The 13,534-nt window shown below is 37.8% G+C and overlaps 1 protein-coding gene across 1 annotated transcript; it reads right to left on the bottom strand.

The window, feature by feature from the left end:
* Positions 1-3,442: 3,442 nt before the first annotated feature.
* On the bottom strand, positions 3,443-13,190 carry bach1a (BTB and CNC homology 1, basic leucine zipper transcription factor 1 a). The gene is made up of 5 exons (XM_065281602.2): positions 12,974-13,190; positions 12,249-12,503; positions 7,789-9,006; positions 6,646-6,852; positions 3,443-5,972 (listed from the first exon to the last, which is right to left on the bottom strand). The coding sequence occupies exons 2-5, from the start codon at positions 12,486-12,488 to the stop codon at positions 5,613-5,615; spliced, it is 2,025 nt and encodes a 674-aa protein (XP_065137674.1). The 5' UTR covers positions 12,489-12,503; positions 12,974-13,190; the 3' UTR covers positions 3,443-5,612.
* Positions 13,191-13,534: the final 344 nt, after the last annotated feature.

The following is a 13,534-nucleotide window of genomic DNA, read 5'->3' as shown; positions in this document are numbered from 1 at the left end:
AATGCATTAACTTGATAACAAATATGACATTATTGTAAAGTGTTAATCATATTTATCATCCTTATAATTAAAATAATGCTTCCTGTTTTTGATTTTTTTTCCCCAAAAGATTTAGTCTTCATCATTGGTCCTTAGATAATAACCACACAAATCATGTCATTTGGATCATTTGCAGGGTTGACACATAGATAAATTGTAGCTCAGAAGCTGTTTTAAAGTCAAAAATCCAAAGGTCAACAATATAGTACAGGCAGATTTAACACAAATATAACACAAAAGATGAACTGCATTCTTAAAACAAATGTGTTTTAGTTGGGGCAAGGTTAAACATTGCATTTTAAATGGAGTTTATTGTTACCCTTACATACCCTTAAATAGATATTACATTTAATCAGTTGTCTATTGGGATATTTAAACTCTACACATCCTATGTATTGTGAGAACAAGAAACACTTAATAGGCCAATTGAGTCTCTTTTTGCATTTATGTCTTTTCTGCTGTGTAATAACTGTGGTCAATGTTTCAAATCTTTAAATGTTTATATATAAAAACTGTTTATATATAAAAAAGACTGACAACTTGCCCCTATACAGTCTTCCCTGTGTTACCTTTATTTTTCAATGCTTTGCAATTTCATCTCATGCTTGCTGTCATGTGAAAAACAATTCTCCAAGAAACAAAATGGAAAGGTCATAGGTTTGAATCCCAGGAAATACACATACAGAGCTATATACCTTGGAAGTATACATGCGAGTTGCTTTGGATGAAAGCATCTAAATGCATAATTTTTTGGGGGATGGGAAAGTGCATATTAATGAATGTACAATCAAAGTTGACGTAAATATGCCGGATTTAGCACAATGCTCATTTCCATCCGTAGTCCCATACATACAAAAAACCAAACAACATACATAACAATTAATAAACCTATAACACAAAAAAATTAAAAGAACCTAAACAATGTAAAATACTTATAGTAATACTTTTATATAAGGCACATAAATGTCTGTACATAGACATTCTATACATGTTATTATTATATAAAAATAAAATTAATCAGTCTACCTTTTTACTCAATGTTCACATTTTTTATTTAAAGTCATACTATTGTTTGATTTTAAAGCTGATTTTAAAATCCATACCTAATACACCTAAATGGTAACAACGAACTACCTCTGTCTTTTATTTGTCATTGTATTGTATAAATATTCATTTTACGTCTTCTGTGATCACTATGCAGTGGATAATCCCTACCATTGACTCATTGGCATTCTGGATTATCTCGAGGTGCAAACTTCATTAAAGACTTCAAAAAGAAAAAAACAAACAAAAAGTAATTTGGAGTTTTTTAGTGTGCATGGATGAGGTAAACGAATGAGATCACCTTGAAAGTACAATTAAAAACAAAGCTAAGAATCGGTACGGCCACACAGACTAATTACATCTTAACAGATACATGATTGAGTTTATAATGCTCTTCTCAATTAGATTCAACATAAATTAGGAACGATCGATAAGCTAAGAAGACAAACAAAAGGTCCAAATTGGCCTCATTTAGGTTCAGAGATGCTGCTAAAACGGCAATGACGACTATCACGGCGACCTTGAGCAGACATATGAACCGAAAGTAAATAGGTTTTCCTATTGATTAAAACCCTAGACACAGAGGATTACTTCAATTCAGTGCTGGAGGAAAAATGCAACTTTGTTGTGGAAGAGCTTTCAAAAAAGTTTACATGCAGAGAGATATGGTGAAATCCCTGTGTGTGAACCTTATAACCCTTAATTATTTGCATAATCACTTCAATAGAAGCATAGACAGAAAAAGTAGTATTAGAAACATCAGATGCACCCTCAGTCACTGTTGTAAGTATAAAGTGTAGCATTACAGTAAAGGGGACGTTGGCGACTGAATGGGGCGTGTGTGTCATTTTCGGGTGCTGCATATTATTGAGCCTGCTGCAGCCATGTTACAGCAGCAAAGTCCTTGATTATTACGCCAGAATGAGAGTATAGTTCCTAACTATATCAGCCCAGAAAATCACAACTTTTAATTTTCTGTCGGTCTTAGTACACGATGCAACTACAGAAGAGTCAAGTTTTAAATAGGAAAAATATAAAACTCTTTGGTTATTTTTGAGCGTGATGCTAATGTTCTAATCAGATTCAATGGATTATGCTAAGCTATGCTAAAAGTGGTACAGCCAGACCCGGAGATCAAATGTTTATCAGATCAGCATATTTAAAAAAAAAAAGGAGTGTCCCTTTAACTACTGATTGACTGCCAAACCTCCATGATCGCCATCTCCCCTCGTCTTTAGTAAATCAAAACATTTGTTAATTTTGACAAGGTATTTGTTCAAGAGTTCAGTTTAGCAACTAGTCAGACCATTCAAAAAACTAAAACGGGAAGTAAAGTTCTGACCAGATACTTAACCCCGACAACAAATGTGCGTCCGTTGAAACTGTCTATAGCGGCATTTGAAAGTTGAGAGAGAAGAAAACTTTCCTGCAAGTGGGCGTGGTTTTAGCACCCACGGCAGACACGCCCCAAGCATTTGAGAGCAGAGAATCCTGTTTTTTCAAGATTTTGATAACAACATATTTTATGTATTTGGCTTTTTTTATTCAAAAAGGTAATATCACATTTTTCCCTAGTTCCACAAACTGAGAACACATGTAATATCAACCTTTATACGGACTTTAACAAGTTTAATATTTAGAAAGTATCATGCTTGCCTTGCAGTGGCATAGCAAGTCAGTCCCGGGCCCATTATGTAAAAAAAAATGTACGGGCCCCCTTAAGCCAAAGCCCCCTCCTAACCTTGCCTGTTGACACTGTTAACTGTGGCGCGCAGGTCTGTTAACAACATATACTTTTAATAAGGTAGTCAAATATTTTTACTTTACAGGGTAGATTCAAATAAAGAAAAACAAAATGTTTTGGGTAGTTTTTGACTCGTGATTAACTTCTCCGCCTTCTCTTTTCTCTTTAAGGCCCCACTTTTATTGTTATATTTGTCAATCCTTAATGTTCATTTATAGCCGCTATAGTGACCTCTCACACTGTGTTTTCTTTTTTTTTGGAGCGGCGATGCATCTTGTAAAAAAATGATGGCGTAGTAGTCTAAAATAGAGTGCAAAAAATTAATAAAAAAATAACGCAACCAAGAAATGACGGAGAAATTTGACATTACGGAGAAATAAGAAATCACTACACATATGCATACACATTTTTTTTATTGCGGCCACAAAAAAAAAAAAAACATTTTTATTAAAAGTTGGGGCGGGCCCAGGGCCAGGCCCCCTATTGGCCCGGGCCCATTTGCAAGTGCATACCCTGCATGCCCAGACGCTACGCCACTGCTGCCTTGAAAAGTCCTACTAACTATTTAAATGTAGATCATTGTTATGTGTACACAAGGAACACACAGGGAAACAATTTACATTATTGGCATGTTATTTTATTGGCTAAATCAGAATGATACAGTGCTTTCAGGGTTTACATAACAATAGAGTTTGGTTACAGGGTTAAAACAAAGACAAAAAAATAAAAAGTTTCAAAGATATAACAGTGAATGATGATACAATGAACAGTGACACTAAGGGGTGGTTGCCCCGACAGGGATTAGCTTAAGCCAGGACTAGGCCTTAGTTTAATTAGGAAATATAACAAGTTTTAACAAACATGCCTTATTAACAAAATTACTTGTGTGCATTTTAAGGCAAAACAAAGGGCACTGATGTATTTTAAGATGTCAGTGCAAGTTGTTTTCAGTTTGGACAGATATTACATTTATTGTAGTCTAGGACTAGTCTGATCCCTGTCCGGGAAAGACTTGTTGTTTTAGAAGTTTTAATGTCCATCCATATTTATTTTTTTATCTTTTTATTAACATACAAACAGAAAATACAGGAAATAGGTACAAAAAAATAAATTTTCAGAACTAAATATCTTCTTTAGGCATCGTCGGTGTTCAGTGTGACTTATCTTGGCACTAAACACATCTTGAGCGTTTTTGAGCAGAATGAAGTAAAAAGACAAATTTCTTTAAAATTAAAAATTTGGATTTAATTTGATTTAGGTTTAAGAGATCCTGCAGTTTCCTTCTATTGCTTAAGTGGAAGGGAAGTTTACCCTAAAAACTTGCCACTTCAGTTTTTTTTTTATACAGTTTTAATTCTATATTCACATTTCCTGTATTTTCTGGATTTATTCTCTTATATATATATATGGACCATTAAAGTTATTATTAGGTAAAACAAAGATTAAAAGTTAACACGGATTCACAACCTACAACCTGCTGTACTTTACTTACTCATTATGGTGACTTATTTCTGTAAAACAAGAAAAAAAAGAAGACACTTTTCATACAAAATGCGTTTCTTAACCAGACCTAAAATATGGTTTGGGAAACACTGACTACAGCTTTTGGTTTTCATTATCCACATGTATTAAAAGTAAATATGGTCAAATTGTCGTAAGTGGTAAAATTAGGAACATGGCCTTAACGAAAATAAAGAAGTTAAAAAAGTCTGTGGCTTTTAAGTATTTAAACCCTAATAATTATTCATGTAAACTTACATGGCAGTTGGGTTACTTGTGTTACAACTATGACAAAATACGTATGCATATATGAATACCTAAAAAAACAGAGGCATATTTTAATATACAAGTTCATGCCGTTAATGCCAAAGATGTACAGTATAAAGCTACACTGGAATGTACTTGTTTATATGCTATTACATATTGCTCTAACATAATCAAAGGGATTATAATGATTGTCCATTGCGGCACCGTAAGAGAATGAATAATGCTACAGTAATGCTAAGAGTTCTCAGGCATATTGTGAATCAATAGCATAACGCAACAATGCAAAGTTGTGAAAAGCGCTATAGAAATAAATCTGAGAATGAAAGTATGAGCATTTCCATGGTAAAAGTGCACATTTGGATCCATTTACGTACAAAAGTGCTTTTAGTAAATGGATCATGCTTAAAACTGTAGCTCCTGAGTAAAATGAAAAATCGGACCCGTCATACGCCGCTTAAAGGGCGATTTATAGTCGTGCGTAGGTGCTACGCCGTAGCTACGGCGTAGGCTATCCGTAGCCTGTGCGTAGCTCTGCGTAGCCTGACGCGCACCTCACAAAATTCCTAACAGCGCGTCGGACCTACGCGGACCGCAAGCTCTGTGATTGGTCCACCAGAACCCCTCCCGTCAGCTAAAAAAAACTGCGTCATTGGTATTTCCGGTTGAGACGGTGAAAACAAAGATGAGCCAAGTTGAGGAGTGATTTAACTAAAACTGCAACATAAGTCGCTGTTTATTTACTTACATCATTGCTGGTCTTCTCAAATTATACACAACAAGTTGCTATTTCTTCTTCGTTTGTGGGTTTACTTGCTTAGCTTCTTCTTCTGTGACGACTTCTGCTGCTACTGTGGTTACACGCGTGATTACTGCCAACCAGCAGTTTCGCGTGTCTTTGCACGTCGACGCGGACGGCGACGCACAAGTATAAATGAAAACCGACGCGGAACCTACGCCGTCGCTGCTACGCCGTAGGACCTACGCACGACTATAAATCGCCCTTTACTCTGATGGTATATCACGGAGCTGCGGGTTGAGTAACAGCACTCTTGACGCCATCTTGTAGGAAGGCGGAGGATGAATCGAGTGCTTGTGCGGCATCGTCTGAAAGTTCCTCTGTGAGAAAGGCATCCAGGCAGGTGTTGGCTTGGGCTTCCCGGTCTGGACCGGCCAGGCTGGGAGAAGCTATGGGGGTGAGGAGCACAGATGTGGGGCAGACGTCAGAGCAGACGTACCTGGCCAGCGCCTGCAGCTGCTCGGATTGTCCCGAGGCGTCCATGCAGAGGCTCTGACGTAAGCCTGAGAGGTTCTGACGCAGTTCCTCCATGCTGAACTTCAGCTGGTTGCGATCTTCCAGTAGCCTCTCCTTCTCGCTCCTCTGATGGACACAGAAACATGAGAAGATACCTTTTAGGGTTGTATTTTTAGTGTGTGGAATTACATTTCTAGATAATAGATTGTTGCCTGGGAGACAATGCACAAAAAATCTACACATCTACAAGTATCCGAATAAAATTGATGTGGGGCTTGTATATGCTAAAACTCATCAATGTGATGCACGGGTGATCTTGGTGGGTGCCAAGGTATTGGTTAGTGGTTGCTAGGGTTTAAGGAGTATCGGAGACTTGGGGTGAGCTCTTATGCTAGTAAGCATCTAACTAACTACTGCACACTATTATTGTGGATTGCATCTTTCACAGAGATAGTTTTGAATCTATTTTGCATCTTTCGTATCTTTGATACTTTGTAGGGCTGCAATATACACAGAAATAACGCAACATGTATATCAATGTTTTGCTTTGCAATAACTAAATGATTTAAAAGTCGCAATGAAATTGAAATGAAAAACTATATATTTTTTTTATATTGTGGTATTATTAACAAATGACTTATCAAAAAGCTAAATTTGTCAAAACGACAAATGCAGTGTGCTATATGTGCACTTATATACCTCTACCCATGTGTACCGATATACCCATACACAATGTGACAGGGTAATGTCTTTTTAATGCATTTACACAATCTCATGTAAATAATAAACACACACACACCAGCTTTTTAATGTCACCCTCCAGCCTGTAGATACAGTCCAACTTTCTCTTTCGACAGCGCTGTGCGGCCACGCGGTTCTTACTACGTCGTCTCACATCCTGAACGAACTCCAGCTGTTCTGGGGTCAGATGCTGTTGTTTCAACATCTGCAGGAATGCTCTACGAGTCATGCTTGAAATTTGCTCCACGGGGAATGGCAGATCCACCTGGGAAGAAGGCAACGTTGTAAATAATGCTGTGTCTAATGACTATTTAGACAGAAAAATTTCTGAAATTTTAAAGGCCACCCTTTTATGCCCATATTTAACTAATGTAATTTAAATCTCAGGTGTGCCCAGAATGTGTCTGTCAAGTTTCAGCTCAAAATACCCCACAGATCATTTGTTATAGCATGTGCAAAAGCCCCTATTTGGGTGGGAGACAAAATGTGCTTTTTTGACGTGTATACCTTTAAATGCAAATGAGATTCAGCTTCTCACTTCCTTACCAACAGACAGTGATCTAATTCCTATGAATACAGTCAATAGTATGTCACTATTGAGATATGGCAGACAACTCAGAAGTGAGGAAACTATGGCAATGCAGGGCTGTCTGTCACTGGTTGTGGGTGGGGCTTTATCAGTGTGACATCACATTAACAAGAGATCTAAATGGTATGTCTAATGATACTGCTTTGGGTTAATGGGGATTAAAAAAGGATTCTTTATTGCAGGGTGGTTGTTGTTCACACACTGCTAACACACATTTATGTCCAAACACCCTGTTAAAGAAGACTTTACATAATAGGTACCATTTAACGCATGCAAGTCAAGGAATATCAAGGAAGATAAAGAAAGGTCGATAAGGTGTCCTGAAATGTTAGCTCACTTGCTATAGGGTCAAAAGTATTTCTTAGGTCCTTAGATATGTCCCTCCTTTAATGTATGCCTATACCTTTCAAAAAACGAGTTACTGTGCATGTCAAAGTGAAAAATTAGACAACACGGTCTTTGCAATCAAATTAATGACTTGTGTCCAAACAAATTGAAGCCGACAGAGACCGTCTATTGTTATTTCCAACTTCTAAAACAGTCTACTGTACATTTATTTGATCTAAACATCAGTCGCATCTCGATGCCCTCAATGAGTGCTAACATGCTCACCTCTTGCACTTGTTCGGAGCTACTACACTGCACGCAGTCTTCATCCGACTCACACTCCGAATCTTCCCTCGAGTTTATGGGGGATATGCAGGAACTGTCTCCGGTGTCCTCTTTGGACATACTGTCTCCTCTACAGGTCTGTCCTCCATTGGAGCTCAAGTCCCTCAGGAAAGGACAGTCATCAGGCGCAGCACCCAGATCCAGATGCTTCAACCAGTGGAAGTCCGAGTTGTTTCCAGGACCCGACTGATCAATGGAGTCCAACGGTAGCTGCTCAGCCAGTGTGGAGCTCAAATCGGGCCAAAAACCCTTTGCTAGATGCTCAGCCACTTCCCTTTCAACTGTGCTCCGTTCGGCGCTGCCGTCTTTAGAGGGAAGATTTGGGAATGCTTGTTCAGGGGAATCAAAGACTTGGCTGGCATCGGCACCATTGCTGCCTAGGTTTCCGGCACTCGCAATGCTCTCTAAAACACTTCTGGACTCGGCACAATTCAGAGGACATAGATGACTGCAGTCAGTTAGATCCCTTTCATGTTGTCCAAAGTCGGACTCTGTGATACTAGGTAGGTTTAGGTCTTTATCAGTAGAAGGTTCAGTAGGAACGCAATTCCCATCCATTGCTAGTTCCTTTTGGAGTTCTTCCTCCATTGCTAAAATGTCTCCACCACAGCCGGCTGTAGCAGAATGCACTTTCTCATTGTCACCAGGGCGTGAAATGGACAGGAATGGACAAACTTCACCAGGTTCCACAGAGGTAGAAGACAACTGTGGGCCACAGTTTTGCAGGCAAAACTGATCCTGTCCTTCACCAATGTGGTATGAAGTGCTTTTGGGATAAAGAGGGGATAAATCTAACTGCATTTCTGTGTCATTTGAAATGGTGGGACAATTTTTTGGACATTCGGTGGAAGGAGTTGATTCAACGTCAGGTACATTATCTTTTTCAGTATCAGGGTTTTGGTCACCAGGGCTGTTGTTCCCGAAGGCGGCTTGAGATTTTTCCTGTGATGATTGATTCTCATCTTTTGGGTTTAACTCTCGTGTGGTTGTTCCACCATCTGACAGCTTTGGGATGAGGAACTCAAAGCAGCTTTTCTCAAGGTTGTGAAATCCCAGAAGTTTAGCGCATCTGTGGATCTCAAGGATGTTTTCTTTAGTAAAGTGAAGCTTTGCGGTGTAGGCAAACTGCAGCAGGGGCTCAAATCCTTCCACGGTGACCTTAAAAGATGAATTTTGCATTCATAAATATTGCATGACAAAATAATTAAGGTTTTTGGTGGGTTATTTTAATAAAATTTTAAATTTTTTTTTAAATAATATACTGAAATGGTATTAACAACCTATCTAAAGATGTGTTTAAACTTTGACCGAAGGACATCAACGAAATCTTATTGCTATTATTGCTGTAACCATTATTTGTTTAGTGAAGGAGAATGGACATCCATTCAAATGTTATCGCAAATTAACTCTTTCCCGCCATTGACAAGTTATCTCGTCAATTAAGAGAAAATGCGTCTCTGCCAATGACGAGTTTTGTACGGTAATCCATATTTCTGCTATTATCCACTAGGTGGCGCTCTTACCAAACTTGTGAAACTTAACAAACTTACGATTTTTAAATCCTGGCAGGGAAGAGTTAAAGTCAAACACATGTGAAATAAAAATTTATAAAAATGTTATAGTAGTTCTGGGATAGGTTATTGCAAAAAGCGTACATATTGTGCCTTTAACGTCACAATGACATTTAAGTATTTTTTATATATTTTTTATATTGTGCCTTTTTGTACAAATGACTTATCTGTGAGTCATGTGCCCTCATAATCTTTATTCAAAAACATTTCAACACTTTCCTCATTTCTAATGCCGTTTTACTGGGACAATAGGACAATTTCTACTTCCATTTCAAATTTGAGACTTTAAAGAACTTAACAATAAAGCTCACAAATGACTTATTTGTGAGCTTCATTATTGAAAAAAAGTCATGTGCCCTCATTATCTTTAGTCAAAAACACAAAACTTCTACCCTCCTTAAAATGATCTCTTTACTTCTAGTCACGAGGAATTGTGAAAGGGTGGGGCCAGGAAAAAGATCGGAGCAATAGCAACCTGACCCAACTTTCAACTATCCAATCAATTCTCGACTACCTTTTTCCTCATTTCAAAAGCTGTTTCGCTCAAAAATACGTCAAAAATAAGGCAATCGCTTCTTCCGTTTTATTGTGACTTTAAATAATTTAACTGCTACAGTAGCAAGATTTTAAAAGCATCACCTTTTTTATTCTGCTACTACAGTAGCCCTATGTGGCTTTTAAAACTTGATAAAAAGAATACAAACATTCTTAGTAATAAAGTGAACCGCTGAATTGCAAAGAAAACCAGGGGCCTCATTGATCAAAATTGCGTAGAAAATGTTCTATATTTTTACCTACGAATGAAATTTAGTATGTGCGAAAGTACAAAACAATCGGGATTTCTCAAACATGCACACGTGGTTCGTACGCACATCAGTAAGTAATCCTTGATGATAAATCCCATGTGTTCGTGCACATGGGACTCGTGCACGTTCATGGTCATTTGCATTCCGAAATGCCTCCAATGAACCATATATGGTGACGTGTATATAAGTCACGTGGTTGTGCTTTTTTCCTCATCACAATAAGGGCAAAGAGAGCAAAAAAGAGGAACTTTACAAACACAGAAATTGAGTTACTGGTGGATGAGGTTAATAACACATCCTGTTTGGTTCACTTAGTGCGGGAGGAATGACTAACAAAAGAAAACAAATCTGCATGGGAACATGTTACCAGTGAGTTTAATTCTGTTGGGTATGATAACACTTCTAGAAATAAAAAAGTGGTTTGACATTAAATTATCAGCAAAAAAAAAAAAACTTCACAGCACACCGACGTGAAATCAGTGCAGGTGTAGGAGGACAGAAAATGACAGAACTTTCCTTGGACATGCGCATAACCACATCATCGGCGCGATCTTTGAAAACGCGCTCCCGGTGGAATGGATGATTTGCCAAGTCTTCCAATAATGCAAAATAAGCCATTGTACTGTGTCAAGCCTTTGATGGAGCTTTCTTTAATGAGGGTTAAACACAAATTTTATTAATTAACTTCAACACTGATTTGCAGTTACTTTATTAACAGTAATCATTTTTAACACCTGGGGGTGAATAATAAATAGACAAAGTTTTCTTTTAACGCTGGGGATGGACGGTGCTGTGTAGTATCGCTATTCTACCACTAGATGCTCTGCGTACGCATGCTCTGAGGTGTGCGTATATTTACACACATTTCTACGTATAAGTGCAATTTGAAAAATTCCACACTTTGCGCAAAACTGTTCCTATGCACACTTTACGCACACTTCTGTTTGTATGCACGGTTGATAAATGAGGCCCCAGGAATTTTGTGTTTAGAACGTAACTAGGACCAATTTTGACTGTAAACTCTATAGACATTATTTATAAAAGCATATTATATAGCATTATATAGCATCTTATGACTAATATGCTAATTTTCCAGCTCCCCTAGAGTTAAACATTTGATTTTTACCATTTTGGAATCCATTAAGCCGATCTCCAGGACTGGCGGTACCACTTTTAGCATAGCTTAGCATAATCCATTGAATCTGATTAGACCATTAGCATCGTGCTAAAAAATAACCAAAAAACAGCCCGTTTGAGAGTATAGTTCCTAGCCATATCTGCCTAAAAAATCAAAAAACTTTTATTTTTCCGTCGGTCTTAGTACACAATGTAACTACAGAAGAGTCAAGTTTTAAATAGGAAAAATAACGAAGCTCTTTGATTATTTTTAGCGCGATGCTAATGGTCTAGTCAGATTCAATGGATTATGCTAAGCTATGCTAAAAGTGGTACCGCCAGACCCGGAGATCAGCTGAATGGATTCCAAAACAGTAAAAATCAAATGTTTAACTCTAGGGAAAAAAAATAGCATATTTTCAAAAAAAGTGAAGTGTACCTTTAAGACCAATTCCATGCAAATGTCAAGTTTTGACATATTGGATGTCAACATTTGGTGGCTTAAATACCAGTGAAAGTCTTCGTTTAACCTTTTAAACATGTTTTAAACATGCAGCTTTCCGAATTGTAACAATAACAGAGAACTGTGTCACATTCATAATGTTGTTTCTTCCTTATAAATGCACACACAAAATATAAATAAAATACAATTATTTGTTCTTTGAAGAGCAGTCATTTCTCCATTTGTTGGATATTATTGCTTTTGGGTTTTGCATTTTAAATCACAGAATTCCTACAAATGATGTCTGATGACCATCGTCAGGGGGGTTAGAAAAATATAAACAAATAGTTCAATATATTGGTTAAAAATGCATTCATAGAGAACATCTAATTTAATTGTTGACTAAAAATGTCACATATAACACTGGAATAGCTCATAAGCATTGTTTTTTTTTTAAAGTGTTACCTCATCGGGTAAGTTGACAGTGAAGTTTGGCCGGCTGTGGTTTGCCAATCTGGTGTAAAAATAGTCACTGCAGGAAGCCAAAACTGAAGAGTGTGCACGAAAGCTTCTGCTCTCCACTTCCACATTTACATCACACAAGATCTCCTTCTGTCTCAGCTCATCCAGCGAGCGGAGAACATGATGGCTGTGTACAGCAGACTGAAAGGTGAAGACAGAGGTCCGGGGGCCATCCACAGACATAACGCAGGGCTTTAGCTAAATGATAACAAACAAAAAACTGTCTAACCAAGTAAAAATACAGTAACAGATTCATCAAGTTACACACGGGTGACGTCATGTCTAATGTAGCTCTACAACTTATTGAGATTTTATAGAGAAGCACGACTATGCTAAATTAATGCATTATTATATGATAACATGTTTTTAGTTGATGACTAACCACAAAGTTCACACAAATTGTACGTGTCAACATCTGCCAAAATGTGCATTGAGCAACTGTGCAAACATTTGTTTTTCAACTGATGGCATGAATAAGCAAAACGTAACTATCGTTCGGTACAGGCAAATATGACATAACATTGGGTATTTACGATATCAACATTTAAATAGGAAGCTAAGTTAGTAGGCAGTGTGTTATATTGGGGAAACTGGCATTGCATAACATATCTTAACACAATCGTGTTTACAATTGGAGTTTGCGTGTTGTGAAATAATATAAAACCAACCTGACATATCAGCGTAGATCACAGGCCGTCAAAAATCCCCCCGCTGCCCATCGCTTCCGCCGTATAAAAACAAACCCAAAGAAAAGTTTGATCGCGAAGAAGCTCCATTAGCGACTGTTCGGCTGTCATGTGACTGTACAGTGCGGCAGCGGCGATTCTGACGACACTGCGCGACACAACACGCACAATATGCTCTGCGTATTTGCTCTGTTCTGCGGTTGAGGCTAGAAGGGATACAGCTGCTACGGACAAACTCTCGTGAGATCTTGCTAGATGGACGCTGTTTTCATCCTAATCCTACCCCCAAACCTAACCCTAAACCCAAAACTTCACGGGATTTATCCCGTATCTGTATCCTATATAACCATAACCGCTGTTTTTCATTCTAAGCATACCCCAAAACCTAACCCTAAACCCATCATCTCGCGATATTTGGACGTAGCTGTATCTCTTCTAGCCAGAATCCTGTTCTGCATTGCTTCTTGCTTCAAAATAAAAGTATTTTTATATTTATTGTTTTATATACTTTAGTAATGATGTGTGAACCACACATCGATATAT

This window comes from Paramisgurnus dabryanus, chromosome 8 (genome assembly GCF_030506205.2).
Source record: "Paramisgurnus dabryanus chromosome 8, PD_genome_1.1, whole genome shotgun sequence".
Taxonomy (NCBI): domain Eukaryota; kingdom Metazoa; phylum Chordata; class Actinopteri; order Cypriniformes; family Cobitidae; genus Paramisgurnus; species Paramisgurnus dabryanus.
The sequence above is the reverse complement of the archived record's forward strand: the minus strand, read 5'-3'. Positions and strand labels throughout refer to the sequence as shown.

What these genes read in the sequence shown, in the direction of transcription:
- bach1a (XM_065281602.2), bottom strand. Translation starts at nt 12,488, where the DNA reads ATGTCTGTGGATGGCCCCCGGACCTCTGTCTTCACCTTTCAGTCTGCT. An exon ending in GCTCCGAACAAGTGCAAGAG is followed by an intron (nt 6,853 to 7,788) that starts GTGAGCATGTTA and finishes CCTTCTTCCCAG; the next exon opens with GTGGATCTGCCATTCCCCGT. An exon ending in AGGGTGACATTAAAAAGCTG is followed by an intron (nt 5,973 to 6,645) that starts GTGTGTGTGTGT and finishes TGTGTCCATCAG; the next exon opens with AGGAGCGAGAAGGAGAGGCT.